General features: G+C 36.8%; 1 protein-coding gene across 1 annotated transcript in view; it reads left to right on the forward strand.

The window, feature by feature from the left end:
* Positions 1 to 1,450: 1,450 nt before the first annotated feature.
* Positions 1,451 to 18,875, forward strand: part of ANKRD7 (ankyrin repeat domain 7) — a 28,735-nt gene continuing 11,310 nt past the window's right edge. The window contains exons 1-6 of the mRNA XM_081038528.1: positions 1,451 to 1,695; positions 4,352 to 4,466; positions 4,622 to 4,795; positions 5,690 to 5,796; positions 6,372 to 6,509; positions 10,812 to 10,915. Of these exons, the coding sequence (XP_080894654.1) occupies positions 1,466 to 1,695; positions 4,352 to 4,466; positions 4,622 to 4,795; positions 5,690 to 5,796; positions 6,372 to 6,509; positions 10,812 to 10,915 (868 nt within the window). The 5' untranslated portion in view covers positions 1,451 to 1,465. The remainder of the gene's footprint in view (positions 1,696 to 4,351; positions 4,467 to 4,621; positions 4,796 to 5,689; positions 5,797 to 6,371; positions 6,510 to 10,811; positions 10,916 to 18,875) is intronic.

The following is an 18,875-nucleotide window of genomic DNA, read 5'->3' on the forward strand; positions in this document are numbered from 1 at the left end:
AAGTGAGAACAGAGGAAGAAAAATTGTAGAGATTAGATTATAGACAACTACAAGGAGTTTTGCTGTAGAGGAAAGAAACGAGGCAATGGTTGCAGGGGCAGTGTGGTCAATTTTGTTTGTCTTTAGGATGGACAAATACTAGTATGTATTTATGTTAATAAGAATTAGTCAACAGAGGGGGGACTTCAAAGACACATGAGAAAGCAGGACAGAGGGGGTTGCTGAAGCAACGTCGGTGGGTAGGCTGCAGAGGACGGGGTCTAGTACACACAAGAAGTTCTGGCCTTTGCTAGAATCATGGACATATCATTGATATGAACAGGAAAGAAGCTGAAATATTTTTTTGCAAGGTATAGAGAGGTGGGGCCTGGGAGCCTGTAAAATTTCTCTCTGGATTAATTCTCTTTTCTCATTGGATGAGGAAACCAGGTCACGAGCCAATAAGGAGTTTGAAAAAAGACAAATGGTCAAAGCAAGTGTGAGTGTGAATGGATCAGAAAAATGTCTAAGGATTGCTGGGAACCACACCCATCCAACTTCACGTGGATTTTCATGAACTGAAAGTGACACAAGACAGCATGGCTTTGTTTTTTTCTTTAGTCACATTAAATGGCTCACAGCAGACCAGTTTAGGGGGTAGTTTTAGGTTTAATTAGGACTGTGGTTTAGACAGTGAGAAAAGGAATGGGGACAACGGTATTGAATTCTATGCATGGGAATGATGAAATGATTAATTGGGGAATTTAATCTAGTTAAGTTGGTAAGTCAGGTCAGAGTGGGGTCAAGGTCAGTGAAAGGTGGCAGAATTAATGGACTGACTATAGGTGCGATGACCTGGAGGATTTTGGGGGTTTTGTGATGAGAGAAAGTGAGCTGGAATATGAGAGACGGTGTTTAAAAGGATGTTCGGAATTTTGCTTATGGCAGGAATCTCAGTAATTTTTAGAGACGGGTTGTATCAAGTGAATGATGTTGGCAGAGGCCTGGGGGTAGGCTGGAGGGCAAGATCACTGGAGGAGATCCATTCCTACCTCCAGGAAGGTAAGTCTTAGTTTGCAAGAGTTCAAGCCAGTAGGTCTATCCTTAAAGGAGAAGAAGCTATTCGTAAGAAAGTTGTTGGGTTTCTACCCAAAGGCTCTCCACCTAATGGAGGACTGAGCGTGGCAGTCAGTTTAAGATCTTAAGTGAGAATCTGGGTCTGGGACTGGGTCCCAACTGCTGCAGCTCCAGGGCCTGCGCGTTGCCAGGCAACTAAGGCTTCTGTGTCACCCCAGGCAAGTGGCCCCGCCCTTTTCCAGTCCTCGGCTCACTTCCGACCTCTGGCTGCTTTGTCTCGGGCGGGGGGACTGGAGTGAGACCTGGGCCAGAGGGGTCGCGAGCCAGGGGGCCGGTGGAGGGGCCTGTGGGGCGGTTAGGAGTCCCAGGGACATCCTGGTCCGACGGAAGGACTGGCCCCTGCACCGCCATGAAGAAGCTTTGCACTTTCTGGAAAAGAAAGGATGAGCCCCACAGCCCTTCTTCACACCAGCGCACAGACCCGGCCGGTACCTGGACCTTCGCAGACCCGGGCTGCCACCGTCGAGATAAGGATTTAAAAAAACTTCATAAAGCTGCCGCAGTTGGGGATTTGGAGAAGGTGAAGGAGTACCTTCAGCTCAAGAAATACGACGTAAACATTCCGGACAGAAAATACAGGTGACCAGAGTGGAAAGGCATAGAGCGTGGAGGGGAAGCTGGGGCCGCTGGGTTTTCTAACAGAAACAGGACCTGTCTGGCTGCCCGACTGGTGGCCCGACTGCTCTGCTCTGTGCCTGGAGAGCTTTTCTCACAGATACTCACACGGTTCGCTCTCACGCGCTTCAGGTGTCTGTCACCTTCTCAGTGAGGGCTTCCCTGGCTGCTCCACCTACAATCATAGCCCCTCTCCTTGCTGACATTGCCCATCCTTCTTCCCTGCCTGAGTTTTCTCTTTAGCACTTCATACTGTCTGGCATACTCGTATTTTGAGTTTTGTGTTTACCACCTTCCACTAGTGTGTATGACCCATAAGAGCAGGTATTTTTGTCTGTTTTGTTTGCTGCTATACCCTCGTCATCGAGAACCCTGCCTAGTGCTTAATAAATGTTTTCTGATGAATGAATACGTACATCCATGCATAGATAAATAAGATACATCCATCCATCCATATAACTATTCAGCAATAAAGGGATATCTTTTATTAGTAAAAAGAAGGAATTACTGTTACGTGCAATAATGTGGATGAATCTCAAAAGTGTCATGCGAAGTGAAGTCAGATACTAAAGATTATATGTTAAATGACTCCACTTATGTACAATTTTAGAAGAGGCAAAAGTATAGTGGTTACCTGGGGTTTCAGATGAGGAGGGGTATTGATTGTATAGAAGCGTGAGGGAACTTTTTAGGGTGATGAAAATATTCTTTGTCATACTTATGGTGGTGCTTATATGACTGTATATTGGTCAAAACGCAGAAAATCGTACACTTAAAATTTTGTATATAAATTCTACCTCAATTGAGATGAGTAACAAATCTCAAGCTGTATGTTCTATTTGTGTGTGTGTGTGTGTATGTGTGTGTGTGTGTGTGTGTGTGTGTGTGTGTAGAAAGGTTGAAAATGAGAGAAAGAACATCTGAAAGGATACATACTAAAATTAAAACCACTATTTCTGAGGAGATGAGATTTGGGCAGGAGGAAGTAGGTAGAATGAGAATGGTCAGGGGAGGCTTCTGTTTTGTGCTGCTTAAATTTTTTAACAGATGAACTAAAATGTTTTATAGAATGTTTCATTAACTCATTTTAGGAGCATTACGATAAATGTTTCTGATACCTCAAGTAACTATATATACATCTAAAGAATGCCTTATGGAAATATTCTAAATATGTTTTCTAGTAGAAATAATGATATGAAAAGTGGATATTTCTGCTTAGTGGAGAATGGGGGAAACACCATGACAGTTAATGAGCAGGTTGTCCGGGCCTCAAGATCTGAATTTGAGACCTGCTCGGCATTTATCTAACCTTGACCCTAACTCTCCTCATCTGTCAAATCAGAGCTGTGACTAGATCAGTGCTCTTTAAACCAAGATCTGCAAAAGCTCATTGCAGGCTCCTCATTAAACCAAAGTAGCTCCCTGTTAATGTGCTTTGCTTATTTGGCTCCTGCTTATGCTTTTATTTCAAGAGTACTGTGCCTACTAAGTTTGAAAATAAACAGGAGATGTTTATTTATTCCAGCTATAAAATTGAATTACCTTTATGGTTTTCCACAAAAAAGTCCCTCAGATCACATATAGCGTGGTAGGTGAAGGCTCAATTCCAAATTAATACTTTTAGCCACACTACTCAGACCTACATTAGATCTACATTAAATCTAAAACTTAAAATGAAATGAAGGCAGATGTTGAATCTGTATGTTCTGCAGACGTTTTGTCTCCTTAAACCAGGGTGGCTTATTGAACAGGATGCCAAATATTCCAAGTAACAATCTTGTAAAGGCTGTCCTGAAGGTGTGAGACGTACTGTAACGTTTGTAATGTTTCAGGCTTTCTCAGGCCATATTAATCTTGTTTTCAGATTTTGCGTAAAAGCTCACAGGTCTATATTGCTCAAAACTTCCCTAGAAAGCTGAAGTTTTCAGAGCTATTTTATTTTATTGAATTTGTGGCTGATTTCCTATGTTCTCTGGGACTCTGAGATGTTTATAAAAGGTTTCATGTCACAGTGCAGTCTAGACTTCAATCAGAAGAGTGAAATTATCTAGCAGGCATGCAGCAGCCACTTTGGGAAGACCTACTGGGAACTACCCAAATGCCATTTATGTTGTGATCATAATTCACATTTTGACCCATCTCCTTTATCCACTTTGGGAAGACCTACTGGGAACTACCCAAATGCCATTTATGTTGTCTCAGCAGGCTTTTTCTTCTTCTCCTTTCTAAAATCAATTAAAAAAGAGAACTGGAGATGGAAAGAGAGGTGGATCCAAAGATTGAGTAAAAGCCACCTAAGTTCCCTGGGACTGAATTCTTGAGATATGTACGAGTATAATAGTGGATAAAGGAGATGGATCAAAATGTTTGCTATGATTTGCTAAGCTATGGCCAGGAGTTATTTTAGATGGGCTTAAAACTGTTTGGCCCTGTGTGTTTGCATTGAGGCTGGAGAAACTTCCTATTACATAAATAATAATTCAGTAAAAAGCAATTATAATTAATGTAAATTTGTTTAGATATAATTAAGTATATGAAGCAAGTACTTTAATAATATTTGATCTGGCATGTTCTTGAGTAGAGTAACTTCTCAAACTTATGTTTTCTTGAATTGATATAGAACACCTTTGCACCTGGCCTGTACTTATGGATTTTCAAATGTTGTATCTCTCTTAATTGAGGAACAATGCAAAATAAATGTGTGGGATAGTGAAAACAGGTCTCCATTGATTAAGGTGTGTTAATTTTTCCTTTTCAATTGGAATGTGTTTGAGTTCTTTTCTTAGTTAACTTTTATTGAATTTATTTAAAAATAATATTAAATACTAGTTTAATATATCATATCTTGCATAGTAAATTGGTTTATCATCTGTTTTTCTTGTATTGACAGGCGGTACAGTTTGAAAAGGAGGACTGTGCTACTATTCTTCTAGACCAAGGTGGAGACCCAAATCTGGTAGATTTGGATGGCAACACTGCCCTTCATTATGCTGTCTGTGGTCAAAGTGTCTCGTTAGTCAGAAAATTGCTTGAACATAATGCAAATCTTGAAGCTCAAAATAAGGTAGTCTTCTATGAAAAATGATACGTTATGTTTTAGAAAGCTCATATTTTAGAAGGCAATTGGAAGAAGGTGTTCATTGCAGATAATTCACATCTGTTGAAACCCATGTTATATAAAGTTTGAATTTTCCAAAATGAAATTGGGAAGGAGAATGACATTATCAAATATTGATATGGTTTTCCTTGTTTAAAAGTCTTTCTTTGTTTTGTTTCAGACCATAATCCTGACTTCCAAAGCAACATCACATTTAACAGTGATAACTGTTTAAAAGCCTGTATGAGAAATATTTGATCTTAATATAAATGAATATTGATTGAAAAGCATAAAGCCTACATTTTTTTTCTATTTATACACATATAAATAGAAATGGTAGGAATTCTTAATAATGGTAGGAATAGGGTTGAATTAGAAAATCACTTTCAATACTAAAAGTAATCCAAACCGTCTATTGAGACCTTATGGATAACTGATAAGTACTTTTTAAAACTTTGTAACATTTTAGTTCACTGTAGATATTTTGTCTACATAACAGCCCCAAATAAGTGGCAGCCTTGGAGGTTTAAATGAAACTCTATGGAAGTCCAACTGTAACAGCGTTATGAAATGTGAATGTATGGTTTGCAGTACTTACATTAAATGCTAGGTGCTCATCACTTAGGTAATCCAGGCTGCTCTGTCCCAAGGTTGACACCTAAAGTTGAAACTTTTCTTTTTGACTGGCCCAAGTCCAATTTATTCTCTTGGTCTTTGAAATCATATTTTGTTATGTATCAAAACCTTTTAAAAATTAAAGTGTATATCAGAGGTCTATTATGAGCACAGTTTTAAATTAAATCTAAAAGGCATGTTAACGTTGGTACAATATTTATAATCATTTTGAAATAATGTTTTCAGGATGGGTATACTCCGCTTTTACTTGCCATTACTGAAAATAATGCAGAAATGGTAGAATTTCTTCTGAAGAGAGGGGCAGATGTGAATGCTTCAGATAAGAATCAAAGGTATAACTAATGCTAAATAAGAGCATATAATTACAGCTGCTTAGTGGGATTTTATATATAACTGTTGCTATTTTTGTTACTGGAAAAAGTTCTGGCCACATGATATTGGGCAAATTACCTAGATTCCCCGAGATCTATTTGTCTATAAAATCAAACAGTTGGACCACATTGATGGGTTATTATTATTATTATTTATAATAATAATCTTACACAGAAACTCAATCTCTAAATCCTAGATGCTGTAGTTAAATGGGGGTAGGGGACCCAGTGGCCTAGACACATTCATCCATAGAATTTTGAAACATCTTGAAAACACTAGGGTTTCAGGAAGCAGGGATTGAAAATCATTGAGCTAGCTGCTTCCTAGAGACTCTTTATCTTCAGAGTGCATGATGTGATCCTGGATTGGCACTCCTTTTTGAGCAGATCTACCCCACTTTTTACATTCTTGCCCTGACTCTTTTCCTGGTAGAGGTTCTACATTTGAACAGTACACTTAGAAGACTAAGTTAAAAAAAGGAAAAGTACAAGACATGTTTAAGATCCATAACAGACATTTATGTCTCTTGCTCCAGAACAGGCCTTATGATTGCTCTAGGTAATGAACCATCAAGTTTAGTCAGTCTTCTTCTTCAGCGAGAAGTGGACCTGTCTTGCCAAGATATTTATGGATTCACAGCTGAGGAATACGCTTCTTTTAATGGTTTTACCATGTAAGTGATACTGCACGTCTTTTACCAGTTGTATGGAATTGGATCCGTACAATTGTAAGGAGAGAAACAAGCCCCAAAATACAAAGCTGGAATAGACTGTGCAAAAGGGGTGACCACACTAGGACTCTGGTCCCAAGTATCCTTGGACCATTTGCTTTCACTTACTTGCAGGGTCCAATCAATATAAGAACTACAGGTAGGCCGAGTCTACAGATTGACTCCTAGTGGCATGGGAATTTGAATTATGCCAGGACAGGAATTCCAGCAACTAGTGACACAGCCATTAATAAAATATTTGGGCAAAAGAGGATTGATACACACAAGCTCCTTTCATTGTGTTTGCACATCAGCAATGTGATAAATATATTCTCATTAACCCAAAAGATAAAACTTTTCATGTATGAACAGTTTTTTATTTTATTTTAATAGTCAATGAGAAAATAAGATGCAATGAACAGAAAAAAAACAATTTTTTTTTCTGTGTTGCCCCTCTTCTGCAATGGAAACGAAGCTTTCTGTAATTGTGACTTGGGTTGCTTGAGTAGCTGTTACCTATCTACCATATTTAGCAGATGCTTATTAGTATTATTTGTTAGCTCTCTTCCTTGTTACATAGGTTCTACGGCTTATTTAGGATGGAAGCATAGAAAATGTTTTTCATATAGTTTTTTTTTAAATTAATGTTTATTGTGGTGATAATTGTTAGGAAAATTACATAGGTTTCATATGTACAATTCTGAAAAATTAGTGACACTTTCAAATGAGGGAATTGTATGTAGATATCTATTTTACAGTTAGCTTTAATCCATACATTGCCTTATCCCTTTCACTGAAATTCTGAAACCATATGTCTATTAATGCATGACTAGAATGGGTTCTTTTCAGGCATAGAGAAAGGTATATTTGTTACTGGGTATATTTCAGTCCAAGGTAATTGTCTTCACTCTTAATTGTCAATTTACTCTTAAGCCCAAGTGTTATGAGTTGAAATGTGTACCCCCACCCTCAAATTCATGTGTTAAAGCCCTAACCCTGAGTACCTCATAATTTGGATGACTGTATTTGGAGAAACAGCTTTTAAAGAGGCATTAAGTTAAAATGATTGTGCACTAGGGTGGGCCTTATCCAATCTGACTGGTGTCCTTAGAACAAGGGGAAATTAGGACATTCAGAGAGACACCAGAGGTGTTCATGCACAGAGGGCATCGTGTGAGAAGCAGCAGCAAGAGGATAGTCATCCACCAGCCAAGGAGGGAAGCCTGGAGCAGATCCTTCCATTATGGTCCCTAGAAGAAACCAACCCTGCTGGCACCTTGATCTTGGACTTCCAGCCTCCAGAATTGTGAGAAAATACATTTCTGTTATTTAAGTCACTCAGTCTGGTATTTTGTTATGACAACTCGAGCAAATTAATACACCAAGTATAACCTAAAGCCACCCTTTCTACCTTGCTAGTGGCTCATTTGTGATGGCAGGAAGAAAAGAAGTGCCAGAGAATGGGAGTACATGAAATAAAAATAGTGTCTGTTCCACCTTCTTATGCCATATACAACAATAAACTCAAAATGCATTAAAGACTTAAATGTAAGACCTGAAACTTTAAAGCTCATGGAAAAAAATATAGGAAACAAATTCTCACACATTACCCTTAGTAATATTTTTTACTGATATATCTCCTCAGGCAAGGGAAACAAAAGAAAAAAACTAATGGGATTACATCAACCTAAAAAGTTTTTTTTCACAGCAAAGGAAATCATCAACAAAACAAAAAGACATTCTGCTGAATGGGAGAAGATATTTGCCAATGATACATCTGATAAGGGGTTAATAGCCAAAACTTATATAAAAAAAATCCTCATACAACTCAACATCAGAAAAACCCAAAAAATCCAATTAAAAAATGGGCAGAGGACCTGAATAGATATTTCTCCAAAGAGGACATTCAGATGGCCAATAGACATTTGAAAAGATACTCAATGTCACTAATCACCAGAGAAATGCAAATAAAAGCCACAATGAGATACCACCTCACACCTGTCAGAATGGCTATCATCAATAAATCAATGAATGGAAGTAAAAGCTAAAATAAACAAATGGGACTATATGAAACTTAAAAGTTTCTGCACAGCAAAAGAAACCATTGACAAAATAAAGAGGCAACCGACTGAATGGGAGAAGATTTTTGCAAACAGTTCCTCCAATAAGGGGCTAATATCCAAAATATACAAGGAAGTCATGAAACTCAACTACAGAAAAACAAACAACCCAATTGGAAAATGGGCAGAGGACCTGAAGAGACATTTCTCCAAAGAGGACATACAAATGTCAAATAGATATATGAAAAAATGCCCAACATCGCTAATCATCAGAGAAATGCAAATAAAACCACAATGAGATATCACCTCACCCCAGTCAGAATGGCTATCATCAACAAGACAAATAGTAACAAGTGTTGGAGAAGCTGTGGAGAAAAAGGAACCCTTATACACTGTTGGTGGGAATGCAGACTGGTGCAGCCGCTATGGAAGGCAGTGTGGAGGTTCCTCAAAAAATTACAAATAGAATTACCGTATGACCCAGCAATCCCTCTCCTGGGTATCTACCCAAAGAATTTGAAAGCATTTCTCTATAGAGACACGTGTACTCCAATGTTCATTGCAGCTTTGTTTACGGTGGCCAAGACATGGAAACAACCAAAATATTCTTCGATAGATGAATGGATAAAGAAGTTGTGGTATATATACACAATGGAATACTATTCGGTGTTAAGGAAAGATGATATAGGAACATTTGTGACAACATGGATGGATCTTGAGAGTATAATGCTAAGCGAAATAAGTCAGACAGAAAAAGCAGAGAACCCTATGATTTCACTGATATGTGGTATATAAACCAAAAACAACAAAAGAACAAGAAACAAATGAGAAACAAAAACTCATAGACACAGACAGTACTTTAGTGGTTACCAGAGGGTAAAGGGCGTGGGGGGAGGGAGATGAGGGTAAGGGGGATCAAATATGTGGTGATGAAGGAGAACTGACTCTGGGTGGTGAACACACAATGGGATTTATAGATACTGTAATACAGAATTGTACACCTGAAATTATGTAATTTCATTAACAATTGTCACCCCAATAAATAAATTATAAATAAGTAAAAAATAAAAAATAAATCAATGAACAACAGGTGTTGGTGAGGATGTGGATAAAAGGAAACCCTCATGTGCTGTTGATGGCATTGCAAATTGATGCAGCCATTGTGGAAAATAGTATGGAGGTTCCTCAAAAAATTAAAAACAGACCCAGCAGTTCCACTCCTGGGTATTTAACTAAAGAAATCTAAAACACTAATTGGAAAAAATGTATGCACGCCTATGTTTACTGCAGTGCTAAGATATGGAAACAACTGAAATGCCAATCAATAGACGATTGGATAAAGAAATTGTGGTACATATATACAATGGAGTATTACTCTGCCGTAAAAAAGAATAAAATCTTATCATTTGCAAAAACATGGGATAGTATGCTAACTGAAATAAGTCAGACTGAGAAAGACAAATACCACATGATCTTACTTATATGTGGAATCTAAAGAAGAAGAAACAAGCAAACAAAATAAATAGAAACAGACTCATAGATACAGAGAACAAACTGATGGTTGCTAGATGAGAGGGGGATTGGGGTATGGGTGAGATGGTGAAGGGATTAGAAAGTACAAATTGGTAGACACAAAACAGTCATGGGGATGTGAAATACAGAATGGGAAATATAATCAATAATGTTTTAAAGACTATGTAGGATGTCAGATCTGTACTGAACTTATTGGGGGGCTCACTTCATAGATTATATAAATGCCTAACCACTGCACTGTACACCTGAAATTGATATAAAATAATATTGAATGTCAACTATAATTAAATATAGACATGTATATAGTCACAGGATATAAAGTATGGAATAGGAAATATAGTCAATGTTATTGTAATAGCTATGTACAATGTCAGATGGGTAGTAGACTTGGTGGGATTATCACTGAGGGGTGTAAATGTCTAATCATTATGTTGTTTTGTAAACCAGAAACTAATAATAATAAAAGACACACACACACACACACACACACACACACACACACACGGTGTCTGTTGATGGAGTTGGCGTAAGAGGAAGCTTGAGGTCAGCAGCCATTATGTGACATACCTGGGAAGGCGTTAACTAATGTCTGAGGTTTTAATTTGAGAATTATGTATTGAATTGACTATTTATGAATGCTGATATTCATATATATTTTTTCCTTTTTGGATAGATATCATCAATTAATTGCTAATTATAGAAAGGATAAGAACGTTAAAAAGATATCTGAAGATACAACCTTGGGCACTACACTTAATACAGAAGAACTGAAGGAAGGTAAGAAAATAAAAACTGAATAAGTAGTTTTTCTTGTTGGCTTTTATTTGTTTGTGTTTTAGGAAAGTACCCAGATTTCTCAAGTAATATATTTGAGATTGAAATTTTCTGCTATTTTGAAATGCTAAATATTTTTAAGAACTATTCTTAAGAATTTTTGTGATTAAAATATTCTGGCTCTGTGTTTACTGAAAATGTAATGTAAAGATATACTGAATGATTAAGGATAATTTTTATCCCTAGTCTCTTGACTTGTTATAAAAACAAAATAATTTTTGCATTACATAGAGATTTTAACAGATATAAAACTATCGGTAAATTTCTTTACTTTAAAAACACTTCCGATAAGTACATTTGATAATAGTTAATATAATATATACTTAATCATTACATAAAACTTAAATTCAATAACAATATTTGTGAAGAACTGAAAATACCATGCATCTATTAAAATAACTTTTGGTGCTTATTTTCAAAAATACATATAGTTATTTAGGTCCGTGAAAATCAGCTTTTTTGTGTGAATACATTTTACATTGGCATTTTTTATTGTTGGATGAAATAGAAATGTGTGCAATTGTTCTCTGTATTCACTAGGAACCATATTATTTAAACACTCTCCATCCTCTCGCGTCTGTAGTTATGATACCTACAACAATGCTTCGCCCTATTGAATTGAGTAAATTTAAGAGAGAATTTCCTTGAATTCCTTTTTCATAACTTACTCTCTCTCACACACTCTTTCAAGAAAGTTTGTTTTTCCGGACTCTTGATTGATATCCTTATATACTGCTCTCATACTGTCTCCCTTTTTTTAAATGTCCACATAGGTGTAAGAAGTAAAGAATTTCTGTGGTTTACACTTTAAAACCACCTCCAGTCCTTTTACTCATGGTAATACATGTTTCCAGCTTCTAACAAAATGTTAGTTTTCGTGTGTTTTAAAGCATAATGGAAATATTGGGTTAAGAAAATTACCAAAAAATATTGCAAAAGATGTCAAACCTGAGAAGTTGTATTTCTGTCAGATCCAAATGGGATAATTATTCATTTTTAAAAGTTACTATAAAATGCAAAAGTTATCAGTGCTAAATTATAACTGTGTTGTAGCTGAGGCATAGACTTTAAGAAATGTACTTAGGAGTAAAAATATTTGAACATCAATGAAGGAAGACATTACAAATATTACTTGCTTTCTAGATGTGTAACCACATTTCTGCAAATCCTTTGCTGCTTGCTGCCTTGAATTAGAAGTCTATCTTGAAAGAGCAGTTAAGTGAACTATCATAACATTTTTGCTGACTAGTCATTTAAAGAAAAGTTTCTTAAACTGAGAGCAGTTTTCACTGTAGAAGATATGAAGAAATTTCAAAAGACAAATGTCTAGCTTATGAACTATCTGTTGAAAAGATGCAATTGTGTTCAGTATACAGGCAGAAAAAAAAACACCTTTTTTGTCAAAATACTAAATGGAATATAAGTAAGGGCAAACTTTGCAACATATTGTGTTAGGTGTGTATTAGAACATTTAAATAAAGTAAAAATATTCACAATTCAGCTACAAAGTAGAAAAATTATAAATAATCTTGTGTGATTAGAAATTCTTTTATTTACAAGTATTTTCATTGATGAAGCCTTTTTGATTGTTAAAAAATACTACAGTAATGCACATTCAGAAAATTTTGGGTATTATAGAAAGAAAAAAGTACATTAACCATAGTGTCATCACTCAAAACATTTGTTAAATTTTTGGCACGTTTTTGTAGTCTTTTAAAATTTGCACAGCTTTCTTTTTTCCTCATCAAAGAGAGTTTACCATTTAGCATTTTTTCTTTTTAAAAACATAACACACGGTAAGCAGTTTTCACTGCTCCTTGCCATACCTTAAACACGTTCATGACGATCTGACTAAAGAACTTTCCCCCAGAAGACACTTCCTTTAGCTGTCTCCTTGCAGTTTCCTGGCCTCATAGGAGACCGTGGTGAAGCCTCTTCAGGCTTCCCTACCGTTCAGTCGCTTGCCGCGCTTTATAATTTACCCCTGTCTGCATTGCTTTTGGATTGCAAGCTCCATGAGAGCTTGAATTGGTGTTCATAGCGAAATCCCCATCACTTATAAAGTGCCTGGTGTATAACAGGCACTCAATTTGTTGAACGCATAATAATAACTGACACTTGTCAAGTAGTGCTCCAAGCGTTTGACATACCTTAACTGGTAATCTGCACAGAGGCTTTTTGAGGGAAGTACTACTTGCACCTCATTTTATGATGAAGATGGGAGGTACAGCAAGGTTTAACGATGTGCTCCAGGTTACTGCATTAGGAAACTGACAGCTGGGGTATACACCCATGCATTCTGGATTTGAACCTACCCAGTCTGATCTAAGATTTGCCCCATTAACCAATATATCACACACCATTTCTCCCATGAATAGATGCATATATATCATCCTTGTAAACTCTGTTTTTAATGGCACAGTATTATTTGCAACTTATTTAAACCACTCGTTCATTAAATATATTTGCTGAACCCCTTTCTAATACTATGTGATATGAAAGAAATATAGCGGAGAAAAACAAACAAACCTGACACTTCTTGGCATCGAGTCACCACACATTTTACTTCCACTACAGTTTAGATCAGTGGTTCTCAACTGGGAGCAATTTGGCAACATCTGGAGAGATTTTTGGTTGTCAATCTGGAGGATACTGCTAAATAGCCCACAAGGCACAGGACAGCCCCTACAGCAAGTACTTATCTGGCTCCCAGTGTCAATAGTGCCCGGATTAGAAACACTGATCTAGATTCTATAATATGTCCTGGGGATGAAAAAGATATCTGATACGTCGTGCCCCTGGTGAGCTCACAAATGTTCAGTATTTCTCAACTATGTAAGTCAACAAGGCTCAGATTACCGTGTTTCCCCGAAAATAAGACCTAGCCAGACAATCAGCTCTAATGCAACTTTTGGAGCAAAAATCAACATAAGACCGGTGTTATTTTACTATAAGTAAAATAAGTAAAATAGTAAATAGTAAGTACTTATAAGTTACTAGTAAGTACTAGTAAGTACTTATAGTAAGTACTTATAAGTACTATAAGTAAAATAAGTAAAATAGTAAATAGTAAGTACTTATAAGTTACTAGTAAGTACTAGTAAGTACTTATAGTAAGTACTTATAAGTACTATAAGTAAAATAAGTAAAATAGTAAATAGTAAAATAAGTAAAATAGTAAATAGTAAAATAAGACTGGGTCTATATAATTTAATATAATTTTATTTACAAGTATTTTTATTGAAGTCTTTTTGATTGTTTATAATATATTATTATAACATAACATAATATAATATAATAATATAATACCGAGTCTTATATTAATTTTTGTTCCAAAAGACACATTAGAGCTGATTGTCCGGCTAGGTCTGATTTTCGGGGAAACAGGGTATATGTATACTACTTTTACCATTAGCACAGAAAGACGAAGTGATAAATTACCTAGGGTGGGTTAGGGGGAGATCAGGAGCAATTTCAAATGAAAGAGAAGTTTTTGGCTGGGTTTGAAGGACAAACTAGATTTCACTGGGTCTTCCAATGAAAACTTACTCATCATAATAAAAGCTAATTCGTAAGAAAGGCATGAGCAATACACCCAAGAATCAGAGGAGGGAGAGATCATCTGTGGAAGCTTCACCAAGGCTAACCCTGGTGGAGAAGAAGAAATTTGATTCACGTCCTGAAGGCTGGGTGGAATTTTGATATCTAATGGATATCAATGGATATCTAACATGGGATATCTAATAGAAAACTAGACGCGACAGAGAAAGAACTTTGTAGTTTGTAACTGAATTTGTGCAGACTCCCCATTTGGGGAACACACGTACTCTGAAACAGCATGTTTTAGCACAACATATTTGACTTGAGTATAATTAATTGCCTGCTCATTGATGTGAATTCTCCCAAGTATTTAAAATCTTAGTATATTGTCAAAGTATGAATTACCTTTTAGTGTGCCGGTAATATCTAAACTAGAGCCCATTTACCCTTCCTTTAGGCAGTTTAACAACAGAAAACAACTATTTAATACATATCTGACTTTAGGGAATATTTAACCTTCCTCTAGGCAGCCATATAAATAGACTGTTTTTCTCACCCAGTGGACAGCTTGGCGGAAAATACCCTTTATGATTGAAGTCTTCAATCTTCAATCCACCCCCCTTCTTATCACAACCAAACGAGGGTCTTGGCAGAAAGCTATGCAGATTTAGGCCATTCTCTTGGAGGGAGCCAGTGGGACTGAGCAAACCATGTGCCCTGACACAGGGCTGTGACAGAGGAAGAGAGGACACATTGTCCTAATTTCTAAAAGGATTTCTGTGGGCTGGTGGTGGCCCTGTCTCAACTCCGCCACAAACCTTTCTGAATTTGTTCCCTTGGTTGTCTCTCTGAAACTGCATCCTCGGCTGATCCCAGCCGATTTCCTGGATGCTGGTGCTGCAGTTATTGTTGTCTTCCAGAAACGCATGCGCATACCTTTGCCTGGGTTACTGATCCAGCTTATTGGAACCTCATTTCCATGTAAAACACGTGTTTTCCAATTTTGATGGGATTTGCCATCTTTTTGTATTTTTCTACTCTTCTATTGTTAAGGAGTCACTTTAACAGTGCCCGTTGATTCCACTCAGAATCCTCTGCTCCTTAGTTCTTCTCCTTTTCTTAATGATACATTTCTGAATTACCATCATGGAACACAAACTAGAGGAACTTGGGCAAGAATCTTAAAGTGTCTGAACTTGTTTCCTCATTTGAAAAACTTGGGAAAGTAAATGAGAATGAAATTATTCAGCACAGCACCTAATAAAGAGATGTTGCTTATCAAAATATTAGTTTACTTTCCTTTTACTTTACGTTGAAGAAATTGAACTGTAATCCGGTTTTTTCTGTTGCCGTTTTCCTTACTCCCTTGGGCTTACAGTTTCAGTTCTGTGCAGATCTTAACACAAAACGCACCATAAACTTGGTTTTCACCAAGTTTCACATGACACCAGGTATGTCATTATTTTCCTAGCTTTACTGAAATGTTACGGTATTACAATAGATTGGAATATTGTTCAGCAAATATTCATTCTCCTGACGCTCTTCTCTTTTCTGCTGACTTGGCTTGCCCATATGACTTCCATGTGTAGAAGTGACTGGAGCCTTTTTCTAGCAGAAGCCCGTCACCATCTTGCTCTCTTACATCTTCTCCAGAACAGTAGCTTAGATAGCAGCTACTTCTTCAGCCGGGGTCCTAGCTTGACATAGTATAGACCTGAACTCAAGGTTACTTGATACCAGGGACCCACCTAGGCCCAGCAGAGCCATAGCCAAGACTCCTGAGTAAGAACTAATTGTTTATTGTTTAAGCCACCAAGACTTTGAGATGGTTTACTGTCCCAGGAAAATCTGACTAATACAAAAATTACCGGAGAGGAGAGCGTCACAGCAGATAGCTCCTGGCCATTTCATTCATACTGTCCTCAGGACACAGAATCTGTGTCCTATTCCTGGATCCTGCACCCTTCTGCTTCCCTAACTGTCCCATCACAGCTCATTGGTACTCCCTCATTGGTCTCTTTTATTATGCAGAATCGTTTTTCTTTTGCCAGTGAAACTTGCAAGTGTCTTGTCATCTCCAGAGTATGTACCTCACTGGCAATTCTTACTCCAGTACATTCTCAAGAAATCAGGCCTTTCTCTGCAAACCATTATTTGACCAGCTGCAAGGGAAATGTTTTCATTAGTGATACCTGAGGTGTGCTTGTATCCTGCAGTCTTTTCTGAGATGTAAATGCATCTGAGTCGAGTTCAGGTAATCACTTTCTTGCTTGAAAAGAAATAACCCGATATTCTTTTCTAAGGAATTATATCAGTTTCTTATTGCTGCTCTAACAAATTACCACAAATAAGTGGCTGAAAGCAACACAGATTATTTTATCTTAGCGGTCTGAAGGTCAGAAGTCCAAACAAAATGGGTCTCATAGGTCTAAAATCAAGATGTCAGCAGGACGCATTTCCTGCTGGAGGCTCTCGGAAGACTCTTTCCTTTCCTTTTCCAGCGTCTAGATGCTGTCCACATTCCTTGGCTAGAAAATGAATTACTCTGACCTCTGCTTCTATCGTCACATCTCTTCCTCTGACTCTCCTGCCTCCCCTTTGCGCAGATAAGGACCTTTGTACTTACACTGGGTCTACTCAGAAAATCCAAGATAATGTCCGGCATCAACACGTTTAACCAAATTATATCAGTTTCCCCTTTGTACTCATATACTATATCTTGTGAATGGGTACTTATTTTCTGTTTGGTTTGTTCATTTATTTTGTTTCTTAGATTCCACATATAAGTGAAAACATATGGTATTTGTCTTTCTCTGTTTGTGAACAGGTACTTTGTGATGACAGTCATTTTAACAGGTATGAGGTGATGTCTCATGATGGTGTTGATTTGCGTTTCCTTGATTTTTCACGATCTCCAGCATGTGTTCACGGACCTGGTGACCATTTGTGTGTCTTCCTAAAACTGTTCAGTCCTCTGCCCATTTTTTAATTGGGTTGTTATCTGTTTTGCTCTTGAGTTGTATGAGTTCTTTATATATTTTGGATATTAATCTCTTATCAGATATATGATTTGCAAATGTTTTATCCCATTTCATAGGTTGCCTTTTCATTTTGATGATTGTTTCTCTCGCTGTACAGAAGCTTTTTAGTTTGATGTAGTCCCACTTGTTTATTCACTTGCATGAATATCTGATATATCAATGCTACTGATCTATTGTCATTTTATTGCATATGTCATTTTTACTGCATATGGCAGAGATAATTTTAATTAGGTTTAACAGATTATTAAGCAGTGATTCCTTGTAGTAATCAACTCTATCCCTAATAGTAAACTGATCCTTCACTGAACTGTCATGTTATTTGAATATACCCATGTCATGTGATCATTAATAAATATTTCCCCTATGGACATAGATAGTTATTACTCATCAGTGTATAATTATAGTGTTTTTAACTCTAGACCATTTTACTCACAGAGCTACTTATAGTACATTTTCATTTTATTTATTCTTATAATGTTGAATAATTATTATAAACCTTTATTAGTCCCTACAGCTAAGAAACATTTCTTCTACATAACTTTTTTCCTATTTATTTTTGCTTTGCTTCTGGTTAATAAATAATTATAAGGTAATAGGAACTTGGAAGAATTTTGTCTTGGATAGAAATTTAAGGTGATTTTGTTTATTTCAAGGTGATTTTATTTTATTAATTATATTTTATTTATTTGGTACATGTGTCATTTGTAAAAAGAAGCAAAAAACCAAAAAAACAAAATTGCCTTTTCTTTATAATTCTATGAAAGCTTGTCTCTTGTCAGTCTCGCCATGTAATTGTTTGCCATCTAGTGGACCATCTAAGTACTGCTCAGCTTTGTATAATAGGGTTCTATGCAGGATACGCAGAGATAAAGAGATAGAAACTGATCCGAGATATTCGGGAGCTATGTGTGTTTTCCAATAGTATCTACCGGTTCAGATTATATAGGCTAAAAACACTTTATCTTTCTTATGTCTTGTCTTTTTAGACTGATGTTATAGATATGTACCCTTATCCTAGATAAAACATAGTGTCTTGTTACAGACATAATACTTAGGAACTGAGGATTAAAAACTAATTTATATAAATGTAAGCAAGTGATTGTTTTAAAGAGACAGTAGAGATAGGAGGTGAACCAGTAGATAGGACAGTAGTGAGAACTAGGGTCCTAAGGAGAGAGAGAGCAGAGAAGGGGAGAGTGGAGAAGGAGTGAAAAGATGGGTGGGAATCAGTCCACAGAGGAGAAAATACCTGAACAGATGGAAAGGAGAAATTGCAAAGAAAAAACAGGGGGAGCTGAGGCAAAGAGGTAACTAGACAAAGT

This window comes from Rhinolophus hipposideros (genome assembly GCF_964194185.1).
Source record: "Rhinolophus hipposideros genome assembly, chromosome: 25".
Lineage (NCBI taxonomy): Eukaryota > Metazoa > Chordata > Mammalia > Chiroptera > Rhinolophidae > Rhinolophus > Rhinolophus hipposideros.